Source organism: Malurus melanocephalus, unplaced genomic scaffold (assembly GCF_030028575.1).
Source record: "Malurus melanocephalus ecotype Western Australia unplaced genomic scaffold, MMel_1.1 scaffold_83, whole genome shotgun sequence".
Taxonomy (NCBI): domain Eukaryota; kingdom Metazoa; phylum Chordata; class Aves; order Passeriformes; family Maluridae; genus Malurus; species Malurus melanocephalus.
In genome coordinates this window covers 1,539,077-1,566,488 of record NW_026623315.1, presented here as the reverse complement: position 1 = coordinate 1,566,488, position 27,412 = coordinate 1,539,077, and the positions used below count along the sequence as shown (strand labels likewise).

Genomic DNA, 27,412 nt, shown 5'->3' with positions numbered 1-27,412 from the left:
CGTGTCCAGCCGGGCGGAGCGGGCGGCGGCGGCGGCGGAGGGGGAACCGGCCGCCCCCTCGCCCCGTTACTACGAGCCCGCCGGCTGCGGCTCCGCCCCGTGGCCTCCGGGCTCTGCCAGGGGGTGGGAGAAGCTCCTCGCTGAGCACCGCCCCTTTCGGCTCGGCTCCCCTCCCCTCCGGCGCGGCGCCCCGGCCCCGGTGGGGACTATGCGGAGATGGTCGTCCCGAGCCGAGGCAGGAACAAAGAGTCGCCACCGCTCAAGCCCGGGCAGCAGCAGCACCAGCAGCAGTCGCCGGGCGCCAGCCCCAGCCGCGGCCGCCAGCCGCAGTCGCCCGGCAGGCAGCTCTCCGGCGGGGCCCGCGCCATGCGGAAGGGAGGCGGCGGCCGGCGGGGAGCCAGGGGCGACCCCCGGGGACTCTACCGGGAGGGGCCCGCGGYGGACGGGGAGCGGGACGTGCTGGGCCGCGGCGCCCTGAGACTCCTGCGCGTCTGCGGAGAGCGGCTCCGAGGTGAGGCTCCTAGCCCGAACCCTGCCCCCTCCTCGCTCCCTCTGCCCCCGCTGGGATGGGAGCCAGCCCTTCCGCCCGCGGGAAGTGCCCTGGRGCTGAGTGTCGCTTCCCTTCCCTCTTTCCGGCAAGTGGCGGTACCCTTGCCCCGTGGCACGGGGTGGCTGCCGCCGGGGAAGGAAGCGCCGGGACGTGGTTCCCCGGCAAGCAGCGATGCGGGGCGGGCGGGCKGCAGGTCCCTCCCGCGGGAGCGAAGGAGGAAGGGAGGCGGGCGGGCGGTGTCTGGCCCTGCCCGGGGCAGCGGCGGCGGGGTCGCGCTCCCGCTCTGCCCGGGCCCGTGCTCCAGCCTGGCACAGCGCGGGGAGGGTAAAGAGAGAGAAAAGCTGACAAAACCCACACAGGGATCGGCGAGAACCGGGGGCTAGGGAAAGGGCTTTTTACCACTTCAGCATCCTTTGGGGGAGAAGTGGGGAAAGGTGCTGYTTGTGTAACTAACTCTTGTTAAAGCAGCCTCTCTGGTGGTGTTGACTATCGCAGCTTGCAGTGCTGGCATGACCAGCTTATTTCAGCTGGAAAGCGTGGAGAGTTGTGTATTCTTTTGAAGTCTGACTTTTTGCTTGAGCAAATTTGCCAGTAACATATCTGTGTAGAAATGCCCTTTTGACAGGTTACTGTGTGAAAGTTATTTCAGAAATTAAAAACCTGATGATTTATATAGTCACCTTAGTAGTGTATCTGTGATGCTTAAAGCTTTTATATTTAGTTACGAACTTGCTTTATGAAGTTTCTTTCAGCTTTTTTTGAGGTCTCTTTAAGATTTTTACCTAAAACTAATGTTGCAGGGCTCAGATTTCCTTTTATAGAGGCTGTGCCTAATTGATGCTTAAGGTGCTTGTGTTCTTTTGGCAGTATTTATTGTCGACAGAAAGGCCTTTATCACAAAAGCTGATAGCAAGATATGGCTCACTTTCCTTCTGGGTAAGTAGAAGGAATATCTGGGGGGAAAATACTGATTTTTTTACCTTTCATTCTTTCCAATTATAAATTGTGCCAAAATATGTTTAGAAATATAATTTGGAAAAAGTAAAAAAATAGCTGATTTTGAAAATGGACAGGAAATCACTTCCTACCTGGTAACTTTTGTAAAGCTGTTACTGTAGCAGTTGGTATCACAACATTTGTAGGAAAAAAAATTCCAGATATTTATGGATTTCTCCTATCCAGTCATTAATTTCTAGGAAAGAAAAAAAAAGGCAGTAACTCTTACTAAGTAGTGTAATCACAACATCTTGCTTGGGAAGAATTGTACACATTACATACAATTGTAGAGGGATGTAAATTGAGAATGTTATTTTCCTTGGGAATATTTTTGAGTARTTGAAATGACTAATGGCCAAAATCTTGGGAAAAAACTACCTAAAATATTCGCAAAGAGATGCATTCCTAAAGTTAATAAATGTTAAGTAATAGAATATTTGTCAGATGCACAATTAGGTATACCCTTAAAGGTATTCTAGTAAAAGACTTGTCAGGGTATTCCAGATATGCAGGTACTATTAATCACATCACCAGCAGTCCTGGTTGCCAAAGGGAATTTCTTCAGTTTGATGAATTACATTGCAAAGTAGTAGCAGGGAAACAGCCCTTAGCTTACAAACTAATTAATGAATAAAGTGTTCCTGAATTGCTTTACTTACATCTGTTTATTCAGCATTTCCTAGGCTTGTAGTTACTTAAATGACATAGAAATGTTAAACTCAKAGTCAGAATTGAAAAATGCTTTCCTCTGATTGAAATATGAGACCAAATTAGGGTGAGAGCTTTGTAATTTCTGGAATTTGAATCTGTGTGTGAGACCCAGATAACCAATTAAATATTTCAGGGAGTTATTTACATTTTTAATGGGAGTAAAATCTTAATAGCGAAGTATGTAATAGCATACAGTGTTTGTAGTAGCAAAGAATGCACATATACTAAATATGAAATAGTTTTGATTAAATTTAGTGGAATTTGATTTTTTGTTGTTGCTTTGTTTAAGCTTTAAGGCCCATGTTTGAAAAACAGGCTCACACAGCTGCAGCTAGCTTAGTTATCGCGTGTGAATTTTTTTCTTCTATGAATTAGCTCCAGTTTATGTGCAGCAGTATAGTTGTCAGACCTAAAAGGACATTCCTATACACACTTCACCCTATTACATTGYTTTTCTTTTATAATGACCATTGACTTTAGGCCTTATTTCTGAAGATATCTCTTATATAGTGCACAGAATCTCAAAATGGAACAACTTCACTTAAGCTGCAGTTTCCTCATTGTTTCCAGTTGTGCAGTGTTTCTATCTAGTCACTTAGTGGATATTTGCAAAATATGAATCAGTTTATTGTATTTTCTACATCCTGTTGGATTACAGTATCTCAGCATTTGTTGTCCTCTTGGTAAATAAAGCCAAAGAATGGCTTTATTCTTCAGTATTTAATTTCCAGAATTAGAATCCTTTCTATATGCCATTCATATTGCTTTTCTTAGAATAGCACTCAGGCAAAAATAGGAAATCTATAAGATTTTACATAATAGCCCTAGTCTGCAAAAATCTTATCATATGCTTTGCTTTTAGGGATTCTTAGGCTGGGTGAGAAAATGGCATCTGCAAGTTCAAGTACATAGTAGCTATGTAGGACTATAGTATTCCCTTCCTGTCCCCTCCTTCATTCCCTCTCCAGTAAGAACATTAATGGGATCAAAGGATGGTAATTTAAGAGAGCCGAGCTGCATGTTTTCCATCAGAAATCACTGGCTTAATGCAGTCTGTTGAAAAATGCTGATTTGGACTTAGAGTGGAAGTCTATGAATTAAGCCCATTGTCTCTTGAAATGTGAATGATTAACATTAATTGCTGTGTGATTMTGAAAGGTCTTCACTTTGTACTTATAATAGAATGATATTGTGAAAATGTATATGAAATTCTCCAAAATAACTATGTATGTATTTACACTTACTGCATTCTCTTTCAGTAAAACATTTACTGAAGGGAAGAATCAGATTTAAATATATTGTTTCCTCTATGAAATAAATGGTATGTCTGGATGTAAAATGTAATTTCCATAATAATAGATAATTTATTTGTATCAGTAAAATACTGCTTATTTGGAACCAAATGAATTTGAGTTAATGAACAGTACTGGTAACTAATATGAATTGGACTGTACTGTATAGTCTTACTTAATGTGATCTATCTTAAAATTGTTATTTTTTTATAGCTGGGTTGTATGTATATGTGAATGTATTTCAGCACCTAATCCTACTGGGAATCTTAGGAATGTTGCTGATAAATAAAATAATGCCTTGTGCAAATGTCACTCAATAAGCAATAACTGAAAAAGGTATGGGCTTCTCTGTTTCTCCCCATACACTTACTGCAAAATGTGTTTTTTGGATGGATTATCGTTTGCTGCATTGCTGAAAGAGCTAATGTGCTTACCTGGAATTCCATGTCATATCAGTATCTGCTTTTCTGAAAAAGGAATTTGCATCTTTCCATGTGAACTACTGTAAATGTCTGTAGTATTAAAAAAAMCCCTGCAGCTCCTGAACCTTTCCTGAACCATTAAGTTCTGCTTGCACCAAGCAATTTTGGTGATTTTTTTTCTAGAAAGTATGCAAAAAGGTGAAGTTTTAAGTGAAAATTTGAGGTCTTCATTTTCTAACTGGATCCCGGTCTTGTCTTTGAAAAACCTACTTCACTGATGGAAGTGGAGCTGTAAAACTCTGGAGGAAGTTTCAGTGTGGTATAGTGCCACCTCAGCTGCTGTGCAAAGTGTTTAAATTGAGGCCAATGCTGTTAAATTGTACCAGCAGCTGGTTTAGAAATTTTTTAAAGTAATTGTTTTTGGTGTTTTTATTTTGTGGTGGTTTTTTTWATTTTTTTTTTCTTTATTTTTTGTCTCATTCAGCTTTACCTTGGATTTCTTCGTGTACAAAACTTTATTTTTAAAATTAGGTCATAATACAAGATACTGCAGTTATGAACTTGTGGTGACCATGATAACTAGCACTATCAGCAGCAGCAGCACTTCCAGGCTCTGTGTTGGAGGAATATGTGGAATCTATATGGAATATRTATTGGATGTATATATTAGGGCATGAAGTATACATTAAATCCACTCCCATTCTGCATAAATTTAGTGGGTTTGTAAAGGTGTGTTTCTTTCTTACCACTGTAGCTTTCCAGAAACTGACAACCCCTAGTCTTGTARCATGCAGCCTGAACAAATGTACATTGACTAACTCTCAGACTGTATTGTGCATCAGCATGCAGGCWTTGCTGCATTTTACCAATGTCCGAGCAACTTCACCTATTCCACATCTTCCAAGAGGCAAGGGCAGTGTCCTGGTACTGGGACGGGGAAGGTGTGTGTCTGTCAGCACCCTGGAGAGGGACACACTGCTCRGGACCTTTCTGACCACAGCTGGGTGTAAGCGAGGAGGGGGGTTGTTCTCTCCATTTTGTCTCTGCTCTTTACAGTCTATGTGAATGACTCTTCATGAGCCATAAAGATTTTGTGGATTAAAGACAGTTAGTCTGCCCCTTGTTTCTGTGGCAGAAAGCTACTGTCTAGAGGGCAGTTGAGACACCTTCAGGCTAGGAAGAGCACTGTGGTCCCCCTAAATGCCTTCTTGTTGACCCTCACGCATGCAGGCTTTGCTTCCATGGTAAGCTGCATGTTATTGCATTGTCTGTGCTGCCCAAGCAAAATGGAGTGGTTCCTGTTCTCTCTGGATCTTGTCATGCTTGAGAGGTTAGAGAGCTACACTGTTCATCCCCGTCTTTATCATCATTTGTCTCTTCCCTTTGTCCCTCAGATTACTTCCCTTGTTCTATACTGGCAGCTTTGCAGACAGTCTTCAAATGGACAAATGGAACCTTACTGTGTGCAGAGTCTATCTTTTAGCAATTATAGTCTCAATTAGATTTGTGTTGGTTGTCACGGTCCATTTGGATTTCTCATATTTACAGCACAGTGTGCTCTGTAAATKAAAATTTATTTTATGAGTCTGTTAGGAAAGAAAACAAACAAACATGACAAACAAGGTCCAGTCCACTTTGTACAGGCTAGTCTAACATGGGAATTCACRAATTTATCACTTAAGGCAGGAGGTTTCCAACTCACGAGTTCTCTGATTCACAGCTCAACTTGAAACTTCTAACTTGTGCACCTCTCAGCAAAAGAATTACCTAGATGGTGATGAGGGTGTTCATCCTTACTTTTTTTGTCATGATGCTGGCATCCCCTGTATCACRCCGAGAAGTGCAAAAGTCTCTGGAGTCCAGCTGCTGCTGGATCTGCTGCAGAAACTTTTTRGCTAACTGATATATTCACACCTTCCAGCTTGGAAGTTCTATCTGTATCATTTCCATGAGTTAGCAGATTCTGAAGAAACTGCCAGACAATCAATGCACCAGGATAATGGCTGCAGGAGACAGCAGACTGCAGGTGCTAATAGCTGCAGAGTGACCTTAAGCCCATTCAGGCCACCAGGTCCTGCCTTTTCCTTGCCTTTGTTTTGACCTAGCAGTACGGCTTGTAGCATGCATCAGGCCTTAGCATGAGTTACATTTAGTGAAAATCTGAGCAGGAGTTGAGTGAACAGTCACAGTTGGTGTTGTAAAAATGCTGAAAATATTTATGCTTATTAAAAAAAAATGCCTGTAATTCAGTTTCGTTGTTGGTAACCGAAATGTGTGCATTAGATGCTGGTGGGTCAGCTTGAGGGATGCAAGAGATATGTGGAAACAGTGCCTAGTGCTAAATACCACAGAAATTTTCAAAGACCTGGACATGAAGGGTAATTCAGATGATCCTATTCTGTTTGCTMAAGTCTTGAGTACCTTGTGTGCATCTCTGAAGCAGTACTGCAATTACTGCAGTGAACACAATTTCATGTTCARTTATTTAAATATTTGAGTAACTTCRCACCTTTTGTTTCCTTTACAGCTGTTTTTGCAGGAGTCCTACATTGGTAAGGTTAAATTTATTGCTTCAGWATAATACTCTATTTTAAAATCAGAAAATATACTGTATTTTAAAATAAGAAAATATAATTTTTAGTTATTTTTAGAGAATATATTAGGAAAATTTATATTTAGCTCTTTCCTCTCAATGCTAAATTATCTCTGAGCTGAATAATTCTGTTCTTGTGAAGCTGACATGAGAGATTTCTTAAGGTTGTTCAGAGAAGAGTGAAGCCTACTTCTCAGGTGAAAAATTGCTGCTTAATTCTTAAGTGTCTGCACTTAAAGTACATTACAGTGTTATATAGAATATACAGCATTATAGTGTTATTACTAAAGCCATAATAGAATTTAATAATGACTTTGTGTTCATATTTTTTCAATTTAAAATTATCTGAATAGATGAGAATATTGGTATAATAGATTAGTAAATCACAATAGAAGTTTGGAAGTAAACTTTGGTTTTTCATTGTATGTTCTGTATTTGTGACTTAGTACAGATTCTAAACCTCTTGCTTTTGTTTTAATTGTTATTATTTTTTGACAGGTGTCACATAACAACTCTTTTTGAAAATGACCGTCATTTTTCTCACCTGTCAACACTAGAAAGAGAAATGGCTTTTCGCACGGAAATGGTTAGATTATATTTCAATGATTGGAAGACTTCTGTCTGTAATCTGATCATGGACTTCCCAAAATTTCTTAATATATTCTGCATATGTGTATATATATCTATCTCTTACAACTACTGTGCATTACACTTTTACACGCAGAGTATTTGTGTGACTTGCAGCTGATCCCTAGGAATGTATCACTTCGCAATTCACTTAAAATATAATTAAAACACAATACACTTGAAAAATGGAAGTATGATTCTAGAGGATCCAAAATACAAAACTGCAAGCACCTTATAGCTTGCTTTCATTTACAGTCTTGTTATGCAGTCTTTTTTTTTCTAAATATTTTTTCAATTAATAAACATTGGCATACGTATATATATACTTGTATATATTTATACATATATATAAATATATATATACCCCTTTTGTCTGCTTGTATTTTGAGATTTGTGAATTAATATGTTGATGCATAGTGAAACAAAGTGGAAGGAAAGCCACATTGCTTGTTTTGGTGGCAGTAATGGAAGAGATGTGAAAAACTGGATAGTAATCTTCAATAGCCTAGTAATCTTCAAGCTTGTCCTCTTCGTTACATTACAAAATTTGTTTAAGAAATGAATATTGTGGTTCCTAAAGACATTAAAGTGATGTCTTTAATTGTAAATAATAAATCTGTTTTCCTTCAGGGTCTTTATTATTCCTACTTCAAGATCATTATTGAGGCACCATCATTTTGGAGTGGAGTATACGCAATTATGAATGACAAACTAACTGAATATCCTTTAGTGATTAACACCTTGCAAAGGTTCAATCTTTACCCAGAGGTGAGCTACATTTTAAATATAATACCTTCTGTAAATCTTTGGTTGTTTTAGCTTTGACTACAGATTTGTTTGAAATGTTAGTCTGGAAAATGTGGTTGTAAAGATGCAGTGACTAATGAAGTGTTGCTTAAATACTGCRYTTTATTTCCAGATTTCAGATGAGAAAGTTACATCATACATTGTGATCAATTTCCAAACTTCAGGTATTTTCAATCAAATGTRAATGCTCTCKAGATCTTAGTATTTTGTGCCCTAAAGTTGCAGATCAGTTCCCTGCTTCTTGCCTTCTTTTGTTCTTTTTCCTGAAAGCAAGTACGTTGCTGACATAGTGTACTTCAGGAAATAAGATATGTGAAGTATCAGTTGTGACAATAATGACTGCGTTGATACAGGTCACGAGAAGTGATTTTGTTTTGCATTTGGTGTAGGACACACAAAACTGACAGAACTGACGCATCAGAGTTCAGAGTGGCTGTGAAATCCATGAGTGGTAACAGTTTACTTAGATATGGCAGAAGTTGTTCCTCTGACTGCTAGCTTTTTTTGCATACTTAATGTCAGACTTGTTACCTGGTTAGAACACATTCCTACACTGCTTTTTTTGTCAATTAAAAGAACATGTTTTTTAAGTAGAAATGTTGAGGTTTCTGGCTTTTAAGGTTTTGCCAGTGTGTCTCAAACATTYTGCARAGGGARGATTCCTTTGGTTAATGTACRTTTCTGTGATTTTGTGTGTCAGCAGTAGCTTATTTTTATGAGAATCAGCTAATAATGGCTGTGATTGTTAGTTACTAGCTTTTACACTCATTCTCCTGCTCTGTTGGAGTCCAGCTGCTTTCAGGAACTGTATATGTAAGAGTTCTTGGTGTGCGTATATTTGTACAAGTTGAACATAGTGGTTTCATTTGCTTCTTAAGTCCATGCTCTGGAAGAACTAAATGCTATATAGATGAGCGCTTTTTGTTGCCCTCTCACTTATTTGAGGTTTTCTTGGATTTTTTTTTAACTCCAAAGGGTTTCCTATTCAGTTCCAGAAGTGCCACATCATGAACATTATTTGAATACTAAAGAGTTACTTCCTTTCGCTAGCAAAGATTTATTGATTTTAGCTACAGTCTGGCTTTCAAAAATCAGTGATACAAGTGGTCAAAKGAACTTGTTCTTAAAGACTCATTAGTATCCCCATGAAAGATGACTAAGTAAAGTAGATGATGAAATCAAAATAAGAACAATCAGATATAGTGGCTGACAATCTGTAAGAACATTTGGTTGATTACAGTGCAAAACGTGTAGGCTTGTCAGTTCATTCAGAGTTTTCCAGGCTTTTTTTCAGCCAGTTTTATACTGGCTCACAGAACTTGGTGATAARGTATGAATTCACTCATCTTTTCTGTGCCTGTGTGGCAATGCAAAGCAGATAAATAGTCTCTGTCCCTTTCAGTCATTTACTGCTTAATGTCTAGCCTTCCTGTAAATAGTGCTTTGGGGTTTTATGTTTMAAAGTGTATTTCTTGAGTACTCTGGTTTCCACATAAAACTGCCAGTAGGTGCAACTTGACATTTGAAATGTGTTGTCCAAATTTACATAATTTTACTTATGATTATAATGGGGCTGAGTGGTGAGAAGATGTTTGTGGGTTTATTTGTTGGCAGTAAATTTTTTTCTTCTGATGCTCAGTATCCAGTCATGCTTTCTGAAAGTGTTTCATTTCCTGCTTGATATTTTGAGATCTTTCCAACTCTTTCAGTGCATTAGTAGCACTAAGGCTGAATTTTAATAAAATACTTGTTTATTTAGTGGATTTTAAAATTAATTTAATCAAAACCTGTCTGGAAATCCCATTGCTAAATAGGATGTTAAATTAATTAAGAAAAGTAAAACAATGTACTTGCCTGTTCAGCCACTATTAGCCTTGAAAACTTCAAAAAAAGTAAAAGGATWCTGTAGCAATCAATACATCATGTATGTAAATTATAAATATAAGCAGTAAAAAAATCTGTCAAAAGCAACAAGATAGTCCTTGTAGTTGTACAGTGTTATAATTCTAATAAAGTTTATTTTCCACGTATTTGCTCCATAGTCAGGTTGTTCTAGTAACTGTGTTGTTTCCATTTCTGATGCAAAATGGCAGAGAGATAATGTGTTAGTTTCTGTGGCGGAGAGATAATGTGTTACATTTGCTCTTGCCTGTTTGTTATTATGGAAAAGTTGATATTTCTGTGTATGGTGGTGATAATGAAAATTTGAGTTGAAATGAGGAGTGTTGCAAAGATCTGTGTAGTTGGCATTAAAGTGCACGCTCAAAGGCAACTGATATAAGGGATTGACTTTTCTACATGTTCTTTTAGAGCAAAGGACTGGCCTGGTCCTTAGAGATCTCCTGGGTCTGAAAGCTAGGCTTTTGTTTTCCAGGTTTTGCATTCAGTGCCTTATCTAATACGGAGCAGTAGAAATTCCAGAAACATCACTGCTCCAACTGACCTAGCAATTTTGTACTGCTTACTGATTTGCTTCCATTTTTATGCCTGTGTTAACTGTTTCATGTAAAGTAGCTTTTGGCAAAAAATGGGCTTTTTTGTATGAAGTACCTAACCTGATACCTTTTTAGGGAGTATGCACTTGTAAAATTTGTGGCTTAAAATGCCGACGCAAACACTTCTGGTATAAAAAGGTTAAGTTGATAAATTAATAATTGAATTTTTTTTTTTTTTGGTGTAACATTGGTTTGGCAAGAATGCTTTATGTGCGTGGGTAACATTGGCTTCAGGGCTGGTGGTGCAAATATGTTGTACAGATACTCCTAACAAAGTACATCCAGGTGATAAGAAAGACATGGATTTGGTTCTCCAGGCGTGTTGATGTCTGTCGGGAGACGGGGCAAGTGTCTGGTTCATGTGTGCACTGCCAGAAGCACCAGGGCACAGATGTTCAGAAAACATCCTGGAATTCAGGATAGTGTGCTTTGTAAGGCACAATGTTAAAGCACAGAGTCTTGGTCTAGAAAGATGTACTCGTATTTTAAATATACAGGATTAACATTGGGAGGTTGTGAAGGCCACAGATGAAGTGAGCCGTGATGATTGGAGTCTTGGCATTAAAAATGAATGAATTTTAGAATCTTGGAACAGTTGAGGTTTAGACGGATGTCTGAAGGTCGTCTAATCTCAACACTGCTCAAATAAGGATGAAGCAGGTTTCTCAGGGTCATCTCCAGTTTCATTTTGACTATACTCTGCCTCTGGCAACTTGTTGCAGTATTTGACCACTCACAAATTAAGAAAGCATTTTTCCTATGTAGAAGTGGAATTTCCTGTATCTGAATTTGTGTTTATTGTCTCTTTTCTTGTCAACCAAAAAGAGTGTGTCTCAGTTACCTTTATGTCCTTGTCTGGGCAGCCCAGAACTGTACTCAGCACTGCAGATACAGTCTTAGCATTGCTGAGTAGAGGGGAAGGGTCTCCTCCCTTGTCCTGGTGACATATGGCTGATGATGTATTTGGCTTTTTTAGCATCAAGGGCTTGTTGCTGGCTTGAGTAGAGATTATCCACCAGGACTTACAGGTGCTTTTCTGCAAAACTGCTTTCTTGGTGGTCGGCTTCCAACTGTACTGGTGCACCTGGTGTTCATCCCTAGTTCCGGACTTTGCATTTCCCTGCTGGGAAGATTCCCATTGGCCTGTTTCTTCAGTTGGTTGGGGCCCCTCTGAATGGCAGTACAAGCATCAGTCACTCCTTTCAGTGTTTATCCTGCAGACTTGCTGAGGGTGTTCAATTCTGTCGTCGAGTCTTAAGATGTGGAACAGAATTGGCACCAGATAAAAAAACATCCACAGCTGATTCCTTATCTATCAAGACAGTCATCTCAGAAAGTTATAAAGCTGGGCAGCTGTGATTTCACCTTTGTAAATCCATGCTGATTGCTTCAAATCACTTTTTTGTCCTTTGTGTGTTTGGAAGTGGTTTCCAGGAGGATTTACTCTATCATATTCTCAGACGCATTGCTGTGTTTCCTCCATGCCCTTCTTGAAGATAGAAGTGACATAAAGAGTTTTATTAATTGTATGGGGAACGAAAAGAGAGAATCATCTTTCTTATATATGTTTTCTGTGACACAGGGCAGAGACAGCTAATACTGCAGTGGTGAAACATATTGTCAGTCTGGGAACCCCTGGGTTATAACTTTCAAAGCAGCTCAACTGGAATGGCCACATTACTCATTTATGAACTCTATAAAGTCAGTTATATCCTGACAGAATAGCTTGGTTATGTTATTAACTAATGACTTTGCTGTGAGATGATTTGTCATTTTTTCTGTGTGTAAAGCACTGATGTTTCCTGTGTCAGATGTTATTGAGATTTAATTGAGTTGTTGTTATAAGAATATTACAAACTTTGCATGTAAAACGGAAATGTTGTTACATTGCATCTGGAAGCCCTTTGTTATGGATGCTTAAAATTAACCTATCAAAATTTAACAGAGTAAAAACCTTAAATATTTGGTCCACTAATATTCTTATCAGGTAGAAAAAAGTTTATTGGTTTTACTGGATTTAATTTGGTCAACTGTCCTCTATCAACACCTGAGATTTTAGTAGCTGATAAACAAAAATGCTCAAATGAGGAAACTTCCAGACAATATGTAGACAGCTTTTTTCTGATTATTGCAGCTTGATGCATGAAGTTATTTGTGTTATAAACATCTGAATATCAATAGCCATAGTTTTAGTCTATTAGTGAACACTTGGTCTGTTTAGGAAATTAGTGAACACTGCCTTTAGGAAATTATGGTCAAAAGTTCTATGTTGCTGAGATAAATGATAAATCCCAAGGTTGAGCATAATCCTGGATGAGGGCCAGTTGTCATGAAAGGTTACCTTGGGCAGAAACTTCAAATCCAGAAACTTCAAATCAAAACTTTTCCCCCAGGTGGTCCTTGCCAGCTGGTACCGCATGTATACCACCATTATGGATTTCCTTGGTGTACCAACAAAGACATGTTGGACAGTAAACAGAGGAAAAGGGCTTAGTCCCGTTGAAAGCTGTGAAGGTAAGTTGTGTATTATTCTGGTTTCTCCTTGGAAGCATATTATTGTGGCTTTATTTAGAAATAATAAATACACCCTTGTTACAAAGGGCTAATGTGGGCTTTGCTTATTAGATAGCTCCTCCTGCCTACACTGAATTTCTATTCTGGACTTCAAAACTTCAGAGTTGTAGTCTGAGCCTTCATAATGTTAGATTGTACAAAGAATAAGATGTCCTAAATGTAATTRTAAGCCTACTGTACATGTATTAATTTTTTGTAACTTCTGAAAGATCCCAAATACATTCCAAGTTCCTACATTTCAAAATTTCCTCCCCTAATTTTGGAGATCTTTTAGAGAAATCTAACTTCGTGATTCTGGTGAGAAGAATCCTCTTCCTCTCCTAACCTATTACTCACCATAAGAATTTCAACCTTATACCTCAATTTTGACACCAAAGCCGGGATGCTGCCACTTTTTTTGTTTGGTTTTTTTTTTTTTTTTTTTTTTTTTTTTGTTGGCTTTTGAAATGTTGGCTTGTCAAGTGAGTATTATAGAATAAAAGTGCCTACCAAGAAGCGCGTTCGAGGTGTTCTGCAGTCAGTTCAAGCTGATTAATAGATGGTAGTTTGTGAAGTTGTTTGATTTTATCATTTAAAAAGCCTTTGTGTGATAACAGGTTAGTATTTCCCCTTTCACAAAGACTGTGAGAACCTCCTTCAGAACTTGAATGGTTCACATTCTCTAATTTTGTAAGAAGCAATAAAAAGTGTACAACTTTTCATTCCTGTTTTTGTAAAAACAAAACCAACAGAAGCACCAGCTATTGAGACTACTGTGTTTGGTGAGCATATCATCATCTTACTTTAGAAAACTCTCTTGCGGTATTTTCAGCAATGGGGACTAATCAGTTCTGCACATGAAACTTTGAAGTTTTGCTGCCATTCACTTCAATGAATAAGGCTTTTTGTGTGGTATTGCTGAAATTATTAGAGCCAGGAGGGTTTAAAGAAATAGTAGGAAAGAGGATAACAGCAGATGAGCGAGCGCAGAAGTGTCTGTTAATGAATAAATTGAAAGACTTGCATTACTGGAAAATACCTTGGCTTATAATGAAACAAACAAAACAAGGAACATTGTGTGTGATATGTTTAAAGATGGATTTACTCCTGCTAGAAATGGGAAGTGAGAGTCTAGGATGAGCAATCCCATTCTAAAAAGCTCTATGAAGTGAAAATATAGTCTAGACAATATTCTTAGTAGTATTTCTGCCTTCTAAACACGACAGGTTTTTCTCTGCAGTTGATGCATCCCTTTGGGCTTATTCTGTCACTCACTGCCCCAAGGCCACGTCTTCCTCTACTCCTCTTGGTTTTTTTCAAAGCTGTGGTCTTCTGCCTGAATCTTCACAATAGTCTTAATGACATTTGTTTTCTTTGTAATTGTCTCTTTCTGTAGATACAAAAAGATATGCTTATTGTTCATATATAATATAGATATATTAAGATAGTATACTGATTGTTTGGTGCCTTATAACCAATATAGCCTTTCTTCTGTGTTTGACAACATATATTAACTGTTTTTTGTTAGGGTTGGGAGACCCTGCTTCCTTTTATGTTGCTGTGATTTTTCTTTTGAATGGATTCATGATGTCACTGTTCTTCATATATGGTACATACCTCAGGTAAGGCAGTTGAGACTGAGCTGTTTAGCTGGTGCTAGCTCTCAGTTTTTGGACAAAATTTGAAAAAGTATTATCTGTAATATAAAAGTATTTTATGGGATATTGATTATTTGTTTGTACAGCAGTAGTGCTTTTTTTTATGTATACTTTGTCACTAAAAAAGGAAGCTGCTTAGTGCATATTTTGAGGTAGTAGGTAAACTTGGAATATTTGTGTCGTTAATTTGTAATATTTCTCTTAAAGGATTTATTTTATATATGACTGTCATTGAAAAATCAGTGAGCTCCCTATTTCTCATGACTCTTTAGAAAGCATAGACCTTAAGTTTTATTTCTGGTTTGGAGTGGTTTTTTTTGGATATTATTTGTTTCTAGGGCTAACTTTTTTAATGTTAAGCAGGCTCTTTTTATCATTTAGCATTTTAGTGGTGAAGACTTGAGAATTTATGGGATGTGAAGTTGAGTTTCATGTGCAACAGTGCACAGTTCCTGGAGATGGTTTTAGCACTCAGTTGGTATCTTTAATCCTCAGATTTTTACTCAAAACCTACTGATTCTGTTTGACTTGTATATTAGTGATGGGTGAAGGATCTGAGAGGATTTGAAAGGTTTTTTTTTTGGTTGGCCTTTTTTGTGTATGGTTGATTTTTTTTTTGCTTGGTTTGGGTTTTTTTAAGAATCTTAACAGCTGGCTGCTGCTTTTGGTCAGTAGCAAAAATGGTATGTATAATCTGTCATTCAGAGTAGTAGTGAACTTGTGTGCACAGAAATGTTCTTTGCCTTATAACACACAACTTGAGCAATTACAAATCTGTTCAAACAAATCGGGCTCTTATCTATTGCTCTTTTAAAATGGAATAAGTCTAAGTAATATCTTTGGGTTTGGTTTTACCATTTCTTCAATAGGTCAATTTGATTGGTATGGAAATGTAAAAAATCCTTGAGTCCAGGGCTTAAAAATCTTTGCCATGTTAACACTGCAGTATTTCACATAAAAATTAAATTGTATGTTGCTTTGACCATGTAATGACTTAATTTTTAAGTATGTTTTTGAATGTGCTTGATTTGATTACACTGAATTACTCTTTAGATTCAGACCAAAATTTCCTGTTGGGTGATTGAGCATGCAGATTCGGAAATTTACTGCTCAACGTCTTAGGGAAGAAGTACTGCATTTATATCGCCTGGTTTTTAAAGGCACCAGATGTAATGATCTAAACCAGAATTTGTGAGCAGTGGAATAACTGTTTTCCAAGTTATTAACATTAAAATTGGTGTTCTGCAGAAAAGAGTTGATATATGAAGAACTGATTTGCTCTGAAATAAATGTTGTCTGACTAACTAGTATTTTAATATTGTATGTACTCTCTTGATTGCTTTCCCTTGATGCTTGAGAGCATTCCTCCCTTCCCACCAATAAACTTAGCTGTACACAAGTGCTGCTTCACATTTTTTAAGCAACACTGACCATTATAAGATTCTGTTGTACCTATTTTTCCTCTTCTTTTTACAGTGGGAGTCGTCTAGGAGGCCTTGTTACTGTGTTGTGTTTCTTTTTCAATCATGGAGAGGTAGGTCTCCCTCCCCCACCACCCCTTTTTTAAAAATTATTATTGACGTTTAAGCTACTTTTCATTTCATTAAATGGAATAATGTTGCTTATTTGAGATTGAATTTAAAAAACTTAAACTCAGTTAAAGTAAATGAGTAAGTCACAATTGAAAGCAAAATAGACTATATGACTGGAAAAAGTATAGCAGAGTCCAGTGTGTCACTTTAGTGCTTAAAAATAAAAAATCAGAAGGGAAATATATTTTAAATTGGTCCTGAGGTTGAAACTTAATAGCACAATGACTTCAAGTTTCAAAACATCAAAATACTTTTTTTTTTTAAATTTGTGCCCATTCCACACATAGCTGGGCTTCATGTATCATGTGAGCAAGCTTCAGAAGCTTCTTTAAATTGCTATATGTTTTACTGGAAATTCATCAATACATAAAAAAAGCAAAGAAGCYTCTGTATTATTGATATACTATAGCCAGGAAGCACAGAATTTAGAAATAATATGTGTGTATAAAGGATTCCAATGCTAAACTTGTTAAGCTGCATTGCAGGAAAGAAAAAAAAAAACTGTTAAGAGACTGTTACTTAAAACATCTCCTGATTTTCCCAGTTAATGCTGTTCATGTCATTGTTTTGGAAGAAAATTCATGACTTTTATTCTGATTCCCTTGGGCAGTTTTGCTTCATTTATTTTTGTTTTATTGCTCATTTTATGAATGGAAATTTGTAAATATCTTCTAAATGGACACTAACTGCTTTATAGTTTAGTTTAGGGTTGAATTTTTGTTTTGTGTTCTTATTTTACGCAGTGGGATTTGATAGAGAACACTGCGTAGTTAAGAGCATGTAGTTGTACATAACAGAATTAAAGATGCTTCTATTCATAGTGAGCTTTGGTTTTCTTAGAAACCACAGAAAAATCTGTGTGATGAAATAGCTGTTGTATTTTCAAGTTTCATTTGAAGTGTTTTTCTTTAAATACCCCCCCAATGGATGCATGGGGGTATTTTAAGAATTTAAGAATTTAAGCATATTAAAGCATTTGCAGCCATGGATGTTGAACTGCCTGGTTGAGCCAAGGTAAAGATTCGAGTTGCTAAACTTTTTTTGTGCTCTGCTAGTGTAAATACAACCTTTTATGTGGATTTCTATTCCTAATGGCATCCTGAAGTGAAATGATGTTTTATCCCTCGCTAGGGAATACTAATAGAGTAGGCACTGTTTTGCCAAGTCTGYGAAGGTGGTAAGTATAACTTCAGAAAGAAATGTGTTGAAAACTTCAACGTATTGGTAGCAATAATGAAAAGAAACATTCCCTTCACTGTGGTACAAGCCGTTCTATCCATAGGAGACTGTAGGAGACCTTCTCTGTCTCTGTGAATGGCCTGACTTGGGGAAAAAGCCTGGATAATGTATTCTGGAGAATGGTTTGAAATCAGATCTGCATAGCTCTACACAGATGTAGTAAGGGCTTAGGTAGAGCTTCAATAGGCTGACCCTGATTCAGGCTAAACTGTATGGMTTTCTGGAGAACCATAAGAGTTACTTGCAGAAGTGCAGCATTTGATCTCAGCTGGCTCTCTGTGTTAATGAAATAACTAGACATACTTGATATTGTGTGCTCTGTTGAATCCCCTGCTGGGTGTGCATGTGTGTGTGTGTAAGGAACACCCCACTCTTTGGTACACCTGTGGTTATGTTCAAATCATCTCATGTATACAATGCCTACAGTTGAGCTGGACCAGCTGCTAAACATTTCCTTTCCTATTTGGGAAGGATGGGACTGAGCTCTATGAGTAAGCCTGATCTGTAAGTCTTGGTATCTCAGCTCTAATGCTGTGTAGAAGTGGTATGTAAAAACACTCTGGCTTTGAGCTAGTGACCCTAAGGCTGTATGTTTTTATTTGTGCTGTGCTTGTGCTACTCTGTTTTAATGATTTCAAACTTAGACAAATCTGATATATTTYTACCTGCAGCAAAGTGAGTTTACAGCCTTGATAAATCATTCACAGATGATTGAGTTTATCATTACATTCCAAATATAGAAAAGTAGCATAGCCCATGTTAGTCAATCCACTTTTAAGGTAATGCTTTTTTTTTATGGTTGTATATGCTCATCATTTTTTTCCTATCTTATCTCCTCCAGTATCATAAGATTTGGTAAATCAAATGTTGCTGAAGTGTTGAAAAATATTCAAAATGACTACACTGCTTTAGAATAATCGTGATTATATTTATTGCTTATTAAAGAAAAATTAACTYGTCACATCTGTGCAGTCAGCTGAGGACAGCACATTAGTACATATATTTATGAAAGGTTTATTTTAATGATAATTGGTGCAGCTTTTACAAAGAATGCTTCTAGACATTAGGAACTGTGATTAATGTGATGGGCTTCTGTACTTTGCTTTTATTTTACACTATTAATTTAACCTATTTGGGAAGTAGGAAGACAGTAAGCAAGGGATTATATAATGTTGATTCTAGTGAATTCTTCAGTAAAACAGTATTTTAAAAAATGGTTTTAAGATTCTAGGAAGGAGAAGGAACATCATGGCAACAATATCCTACACGTTTTTCATGGATTCATTATGGTCAATGTTAAGATGAATTACATTTTTCTCCTGTAGTTGTAAAGCACCTATTTCTAATTTTTAATGCAAATATATTGATCGCCACTTTAAAACCTTTTTTTTTTTTGTGTGTCAGAGTGGTCCTGTGAAGTTGTAGATGTTCTTTTCTGATGGTCCGTGCAAGCACTTTATAAAAAGCTGAATGTAAACATTGGAGACAATAGTTGTAGCTGAGCCACTTGCCATGAGGCCCCTTATTTGTCATAAACTTCWTTATTTAAGAAATAAATGAAAAAATTATTCAGTTGACTTCACTGTATTACGCTTTGCTTTATTGGGGTTGAAGAATGGAATGCATAAGTTATGTCTAACTTGTATGGGGTCTGTATGAACTTTATTTCATGTGTTAAGTGTACTGGCTTGTTTTGGAAGGCGGCTTCAGATTTTATACTTAATGTGCTGTTGCTAATAGACATATGAAGTGTTTATAATCTTCTATAGCATAGAACTCTAGCATAAAGAGGAGTATATTGGTTTATCTTTCAGATTCTCTCCCCACACACTATCTTTAAGTGTGGCAAGTCACTGCCTGAATTTGAGAATGATTTACCTGGAAGAGTTGATAGTATCAGCAGAACCAGGAAAAGCAGCTGCTGTCCTGCTTTTTTTCCTGGCTGTTCTCTAGCTGCCACATTTAATTTTGGAAAAGCAATGATCTATTTTAATTAAACAGTGCATATTAGGCCTCAAGTGTGGAAGCCACTTCCTTTTCCTTCCTCTTTACTGTTTCCTGGCTTGTTTTTTTAACTTCCTGACTAAAACCTCACATAGCTTAGTTTTTGCTTTATTGGAACATCAGTTGTCATTCATTTTTTAATACAAATGCATGGTTTTATGGAAATGTATCAGTGAATGTTACCATCTAACCCAGTTCTTATTTTTAGTGCACTCGTGTCATGTGGACTCCACCTCTTCGTGAAAGTTTCTCATACCCATTCCTTGTGATGCAGATGTTGCTTTTGACCTATATTCTCAGGTACCTCTCAGTTTATACTTGGGTCTTTACAATGCTTTAAAAAAATTGAATGTCACAGGACATTTATTTAAGTGCCTTAATTTAAATATTTATTGAAATGCCTCCATGTGCTGTAACAATGGTATMATTAACAGAGAAACTCTCCTGTGGCTGTTACATTGCAGACGCTGCACCAGTAGAACTGCAGTCACATTACTCACTTATTAAAAGGAAAAACTTTGCAACTTGAAGACATGATTAACATAAAAATAAGAATTACTGTGTTGGCAAATACGTTTCTAAAGTAAAAATCAGAATTTTTGGTTGATGTCCCYTCCTTCCCATGAGAAACAAGCTGATACTTCATCAATTGGTTTTGTCCCTCTYGGAGAGTGGTATGTTGGCTGCACGTAGAGTAAGCCTATGCTTTGCAACAGAGGATGCTATAGGCACCCATAGCTAGTATTTTCTTGCAGTTTTCTATGACTAATTAGCTAGTCTAATTAACTAGTTCAATGATTTAGAGAAGCCTAATTACATTAATGCAGGGATGCTCTTGAGCTCATTAGCCCTGCTTTTCCATGATTGTTTCTGGCTTGCAACATGATTATGTTACTGTCTTGCCTCTGTTTTGGAAAATAAGCATRATCATTCATTAAGGGCTTCTTCACCAACTACATTGCATCAGATTTACAATGTGCTTATGATTTGATGGACCTTAGTAACTTAAAACCACAAATTTTCCTTTATTAGGTCATACTGATTTGTAGTTATTTTTGTTCAAAGCAACAGTACTTCATGCTTGTCTTTTAGATGAGGAAAGATACATGCTCTTTAGAATTTAGAATTTTAGAAATTTGAAACATGATAGATTTCTGAATTGAACTTGAATCAACACAGGATTAAATATTTTAAATAACATTTRTTTCAGGATGTGGAGAATAGACTGGGTTTGATGTATTTGTCATTGTCTCCTTCTCTGAAACATCACTCAGTATTGCTAGCAGGAAGTTGCAGAAAGTAAATAGAAAAGAAATGTGTGAGAGAGGAGTTAAATMACTTACAAACGCAGACCATTTTGAAATAGTTGTGATTTCAGCTGAAATGGAAATGGTTGTGACCTGACTGTAGAGTTATCACAAGAAGGTGAAGCACTTGCAGATGACATATTTGGGCCTGCTCTACTTCATACTGCCAGGAGAAGACTTGTTTGGTAATCAGTGACTCATCAAATGGTTAAGAAACATTAAGCATCAGAGCAGTTGTCATGGAAACTCAAGGAAAAAAAGGGTCTTAAATTTACTTAAATAGTATTATTTGTAGTTGATCAATATTGCTAGCTATCTTCCAAGGTAACAGTATTTTTATTGCATTTTCTATTGTACTTTTCAATTATATGCAAACACMTGTATAATTGTACTTACTGATGCCTATTCTGTCTCTTTTTCCCAAGGATTCCGAATATTAATACAGGAAGCTTGATTGCACTGTGTGTTTCTAATATCTTTTTCATGCTTCCCTGGCAGTTTGCTCAGTTTGTTCTTCTAACTCAGGTAAGGCCATATTTACCTCTAAATATCCTCTTTGTCTAACCTGGACTAATTGACTGCTTTGCATAGACATGAATTCACAGCTATACCAGTGCTTTCCTTTTAGCCGGATTTCACTCTTGCTCTCAGGAAAGAATCTCACTGTTTATCACATCAGTATTTTTCTAGTCTTGAGTTTAAAAGTTGACCATTTACACCACTTAGCATTCTGTCTCCAGGACTGAAAAAATTTACTKTTCCCTTAAAAATAGCCTCCATCCTGAGATTAGTACATTAGTACAAGAAAAAGCTTTGTATTTTGAAAARCAGAAAGAAGAAAAGGCATTGATCCCCCACCTCTTCAGGCTCTTCTAAATTTTTGAATGTACCAGTGTTTGCATGGCATGKAATATTTGGCATGATTTTGCATGATTTCTTATTTAATTTTGATGAGTCTGTGAGTAGTGCTGTAATCTGAGATTTTGGATAGTTGAGGTAACTGTAGTTAGCATTGAAATCTAGTGACTGCTAATGGGAACAGCTGTTGCTGTCATACAACAACTTTCTTAGTTTTTGAATTGGTTGAAATGTAGCCTGAAACATGGTTGACTGAAATCCATCYGTGTCTCCAAACCTTTTCATTTGTTTGTCTTACTTGAAGCAGATTTGCTTGGTTTGAGTTGATAGCTTTAAACAATCAATATAAGCTGTGGTATGCAAGTTTTCTAACTGCATAGGAGGAAACCAGTTAATTCTGAAATATTGAGAGAAACTCGTCACTATAACCTGGTTAAGATGCTGAACCTGTAATTTGAAATTACAGGTTCACTTAATAATTTTGTGAATTCCCCTTATGACTTTTAACAGGCTGTCGAATCAATATGTCAACAAGTCTTATTTTCCTCAGCAGCAAATTGTGAATGTTTCCATACTTCGCTGAAAACTTAAAATGAATGAATAATTCTTTTGGGTTTTTGGACTGATACGTTTTGGGTTTTTTGGTTTTGGTTGGTTTTGGTTTTTTTGGGATTTTTTTTTGTTGTTGTTGTTTTTTGGGGTTTTTTTGTTTGTTTTTTTTTGGGCTTTTCTTTTGGTTGGTATTTTTTTCCATTTTTGTTTGTTTGGTTTGGGTTCTTTTGTGGTCTTGGGGTTTTAAGTTTTTGGTTTTTTTTAAATTTAAGGGTCAAAGGTAATGTGTTAGTGCTGTATTTTGATGATTGGCGTTTTTATAAAGCTGAATACTTATTTCTTAAATATTCAGCTATWTTTGATAATACTTATTCAGAGCACCACAGTGGGATTTTTGAAAGAAATCATTATGAAATACTTAAGTACTTAGCAAAAAAGTAGCAATAAAAGTTAATGAYTGTTTGAATAATCTCTTCTTTTGCAGGGGGGAGTACACCAGTGCAAATTGTTTAACTTCTCTTTCACTTTTGATTTTAGATAGCTTCATTATTTGCGGTGTGTATTTTGGGTTATATTGACTCCAGCAAATTACAGAAGATATTATCTGCTCATATGGTAATGCTTTTTTTAAAACACCTTAAATCCCTCAAACAGGTCAAAGCATGAAAAGAGAYCATTTATCTGAAGTGTTTTCCTCGYGTGCACAGTGGTTAAAAACATGCAGTAATAAGGGAGGGAAGGGTCTAGATTGGAACTAAAACTGGGCTTTGAAAACTACTGTGGTCTTGATCATGCAAAGATCATGTGGTTTAACTATTTGGGGAGATGTTGAGGAAGGAGGGCAAGAAAATAAGCTATTAAGCTGAAGACTGAAGACCAATTTTTTTCTTTTCAAAACTGGGGGAGAAAAGAAAGMAAGATGATAAATAAAAGATGTGTAAGTTTCTGCATAATACCTGATTTTAATTTTCAGGGTTGAGATAATGATCAAGTTTTGCTCTTTGAAGTGAGATCACAGTTTTAAATACAAAGRAAGATGTAAACAACTTTCTTAAGAGCTGTTCATTGTCTTTAAAAATATTTTTTGCTAGAACTGTGCTATTCTAACTTAATGGGTGAAAAGAGTATTTCCGCAGAAAAGAAACTAAATTATGTTTCATATACTTTCAAACTTTTTTTTTAAAATACTGTAAATGATAAARGTAGTAGTAAGTTCTGTGCAACTCATTTCTCTTAAAAATCAGGGACAAAATACGCAGGTATCGATTGGTAGTTTTTTGACAGAAGCAGGATGACATACTTAAGCTTTCACGTTTATGTCAATAGCTATATCATAATTTTGGTGYTGAACTGCCATAAATAGGCTATTTTCAGATAGATAAACAGTCATATTACAGAGACAGCTGAGTGAGTCTGGGTAAACTGCCAGTCTTGTGGTGTTTTCAATTTTTGCCTCCCGCCTACCCTCCTCCTTCTGTGGAAAATGAAASTCTTAACTATGTGAAGAGGGGAGTAGAAAAGTCTGCAAATTACCATGTTATTTTTCCTTATTTCTGTGTATAAAAGAAGACAGAGCTTGCTTATTGACTTTTGCCCTCCAAGTTAGAAAATGTAACTCAGATTGCTTTCTATTAAAAAAGAGAGCACAGTAGATCAGGATGGTGGATAAAAATTGCAGTTCAGCCTTGACTTTCAAGCTCGTATAATTACGAGTGCATATGATCAAACAGTCAGAGCTCTGCTTCCTTGACTTTGATGATGATGGTATTATAAATGCATGTTTGTCAGTCAGAAAGAAAGAAGACATCAAACATTCTATTCAAYATTTTTATGTTTGTCCAGAATTCTAAGAAATAACAAACAGGATGGAGAACTCGTAATTTGGGAAAAAAATGAGTGTGTTAGAAATAACTTCAGAAATRTAACTATCGTGTCACATAAATGAATCCTGTGACCATGATTTGTGCTTAAGTACTTTAAAAAAAGAAATTATAACAATAATCTACACTTGGCTACCTGCTGCCATTAAGTCCTTTCAATCAGTGTTTTCAGAACAAATCTGCAAKTGTGAATATCAGACTTGCACCGTGCTGTGAAGTAGGTGTTTTTAAATTTAAAATTGTTAACACATTAGGTATTCTATTCTATTTTAAATTTAATTCTTTTTATTTTCTTCTTCCAGGTGTCTCTTTTAGTGTGTTTTATTCTCATGTTCGGTAATTCAATGTTACTGACATCATATTATGCTGCATCTTTAATAGTTATCTCGGTAAGTTACTTAARAAGAATCATATGACACGCTAAGACTGCAATGCTGTACTGTTATATATGTATTGATGTAAAATGTGAAACTGCTGCATTACTAGATGGATAAGAAATCTTTCTCATGAGAAACAGAATTGGACCATAAAGATTTCTGGTGAACGGGTAAATACTAATTCAAAAAATCGTGGGTTTACACCATTTCCTCTTTGTAAGAGAAATTCAGTTAAGACTCAGCCCTTCTGCTTTTACAGGTCCCTTCTTTTAATAAAAATATAAAGTTTACCACGTATGTAATTTTGACAAGAGTAACTGTAAAACAAGAACATAAGCAAGGAGGAGCTTCATTTAAATGCTTCTTATTGATAGTGAATCCTCTAGTGCAGAGCAAATGACTAAACCATTTATAACAGTGGTTTAAGACTGTTTGAAATTGCTGCATCATACTGCTGTATTAGTGAAATTATTCACTGAAGACTCATGATCTCATCATTCATTATTTTAATTTTTCTTTAAATAGGAGAAAAGCTGGCAACCTCTTTCAGTTTCTTATAGTTCCTCGTAAGGGATTTATGTATATAAGAAATAGGAGATAAGGTGTTTTGAACAGATCCTATTTAGCTTACTGGAAATCATCTTAATTTCAGATTCTTTTTGTCTCTTTGTTTGTTTATATTTTGTCCATCACCAAGAGTGTGGTAATTGCTCACTTATGCTGACAGTAAACTGCCTTGGATGCATATGTGCTGTAGTACAGTTTGCTTGTTATAAGTCCATTCTAGTTTCTTGTAGTAGCTTTTGTAATTATATATTAAGTATGTTGAGTTCCTTGCCTGTTTCCTGCTTTGAAAAAAAAAGTATTTGTTGTTTGTGTGTTAATTGAATGGTTATAATGGCCTCGGAATCACATATTGACTAGATTTCTGGAAGCTTTTAATTACATCGTTCAGCAAATTAGCCTATAATAGGTCTTCCTTGTGTCATAAAATGAACATATTGTGAAACAGAAAGGAGTGACTCCYACCACCCCCCGGTCTATTGTCTTACTTGAAAATTGCTTTCAATTGTATTATTCTGCCAGTAATTTATTTATTGCTGCAGTCTCTTGTCATTCACAGAAGCAGACAGACTTGAGTTTCCCATTGGCTTTGATTTAAAGAAGCTTAGAACAGAATAATACAGAATCTCTATATTTGTTCAGGAGAAAAGTAGTCTTCCATTATTGTATTCAAACCACAGTAAGAGTTTTTATGTTGGCAAATTTTGCAAGTTCAGGGTGAAATTATATTAGTATATATTTATTTGTATCTCAAGTCGTATTAATTATGGAAGATTTTTTAATAAATAACTGTGATGCAATAGGCTTACCAAAAGGAAAAAACCTCTCATTCATAGTAGTAGAATAGGTTTTTGTTATTACGTTACCTGAAAATGTGCATTCATTTTTTTATTAGGGAATTCTTGAATGGAGTCCGAAAATCTTGAAAAAGCGCAAAAGAGAAGTCTATGTATGGGTACGGAATTTCGTGTATTTTGAATTTCAGAAAAAAAACACTTTTATTTTTTTTTTTTAGTCAAATACAGAGATAACTTGGGTTTACTTTCTAATAATTGAGAATCAAGGAATGTAGTTGAACTACTGTCTTTAATATATTGTCCATGTTCCCAGCAATTAATCTTAAATTCCTGAAGAAATAAAGAGGCATAAACATTTATGYCAGAAAGCTGAACTAGCCTTGAAATGGCAACACATTTAATTTTAAAATGCTGACTGTACATGTTTGCAAAGGCTAAGATCTGTATGAAAATCCTTTTAAAGTAAAGGTCAATTTAGAAAAGGCAGGTAAAAGGCTAATTGTGCTTGCAGAAATGGAGATTAAGATTCTGTATTGGATACTCACTAAAATATGTCTAATGTGTAATTTTTTAGGGTAATTTTATGATGACAGCAAACATCTTAAAATTATGTAGGGAAGCAGATCGGGGTAAAACACGGTAGGATGCATGGGTGAGGTTTGAGGGCAGTAAAAGTCATATCCAATCAGGGAGAACACTCCCCAAACCATTGCAAATCAAGTATAACACTGTAGAAAATATGAGAAGTGACTTGCTGCTTAAGACATAACATTAATATGTGAAATACCTGAAGTGAAAGCCTACCAAGACTATGCCTGACTTAAGACAGGCATTCTTTTTCAATGAAGGGTAAGCTGTTAGCAAAACTGGATTAAATTCACACAGTTGTTTTAAARGCATTAGAATAGAAAGTAATTAAAATATATATAGCAAACTGCAGTGCAGGTATGCATGCCTGGCTGTGGTATCAGGGAAAATCAGAGTGTAGGCAAATCTTAATGTCAGTTTTCAGAAATGTAGATCCAAGGCATTTGTGGAATGGCAGAATAATAAATCTGATTTTTGTAAAAGAATAAAATCTTGTACAATAAGGAAGTTATTAAGCTGTTGCGTACATGCAGCATGAGACAGATCCAATGCAGCCTCTGTGGAAGGAAGTCATGACTCGCAAAAGTGTTTGACTTCTCTGAAGGGTGTAGGTAAGGCTGTGTGGGTGAATGTAATGTACATAAATTTCAGGAACTTTTTGGAGAAAATATCTAACTGGAACTATAAAAGAAATTAAACGYCATGAGATAAGGTGTGAATGTTAGGAAGTCAGAAACAAAGGGTGGGATTAAATGGTAAGTTTTCAAAATCCACCACCACCCTGAAAGCATATGTAAAATAATTGATCCTAAATAAGGTCTTACCATTCAGCAGAGAAAGGTCCCTATTCATACAGAAAGTTCACTGAACACATCAATTATTCCTGAGCAGGCACCAAAAAGGAAAATATGTGATGGAAATCATAGGGAATTAACTGTAGAGAAAGCAGA

At 36.6% G+C, this 27,412-nt stretch overlaps 1 protein-coding gene across 1 annotated transcript in view; it reads left to right on the top strand.

Moving 5' to 3' along the window:
- The first annotated feature begins 6 nt into the window (after nucleotides 1–6).
- DPY19L1 (dpy-19 like C-mannosyltransferase 1) overlaps nucleotides 7–27,412 on the top strand; it is a 44,821-nt gene continuing 17,415 nt past the window's right edge. Inside the window, exons 1-13 of the mRNA XM_057367723.1 lie at nucleotides 7–511; nucleotides 1,418–1,486; nucleotides 6,499–6,523; nucleotides 7,063–7,150; nucleotides 7,822–7,959; nucleotides 12,887–13,007; nucleotides 14,575–14,668; nucleotides 16,181–16,238; nucleotides 19,748–19,839; nucleotides 21,272–21,371; nucleotides 22,794–22,871; nucleotides 24,439–24,525; nucleotides 25,973–26,032. Of these exons, the coding sequence (XP_057223706.1) occupies nucleotides 217–511; nucleotides 1,418–1,486; nucleotides 6,499–6,523; nucleotides 7,063–7,150; nucleotides 7,822–7,959; nucleotides 12,887–13,007; nucleotides 14,575–14,668; nucleotides 16,181–16,238; nucleotides 19,748–19,839; nucleotides 21,272–21,371; nucleotides 22,794–22,871; nucleotides 24,439–24,525; nucleotides 25,973–26,032 (1,305 nt within the window). The 5' untranslated portion in view covers nucleotides 7–216. The remainder of the gene's footprint in view (nucleotides 512–1,417; nucleotides 1,487–6,498; nucleotides 6,524–7,062; nucleotides 7,151–7,821; nucleotides 7,960–12,886; nucleotides 13,008–14,574; nucleotides 14,669–16,180; nucleotides 16,239–19,747; nucleotides 19,840–21,271; nucleotides 21,372–22,793; nucleotides 22,872–24,438; nucleotides 24,526–25,972; nucleotides 26,033–27,412) is intronic.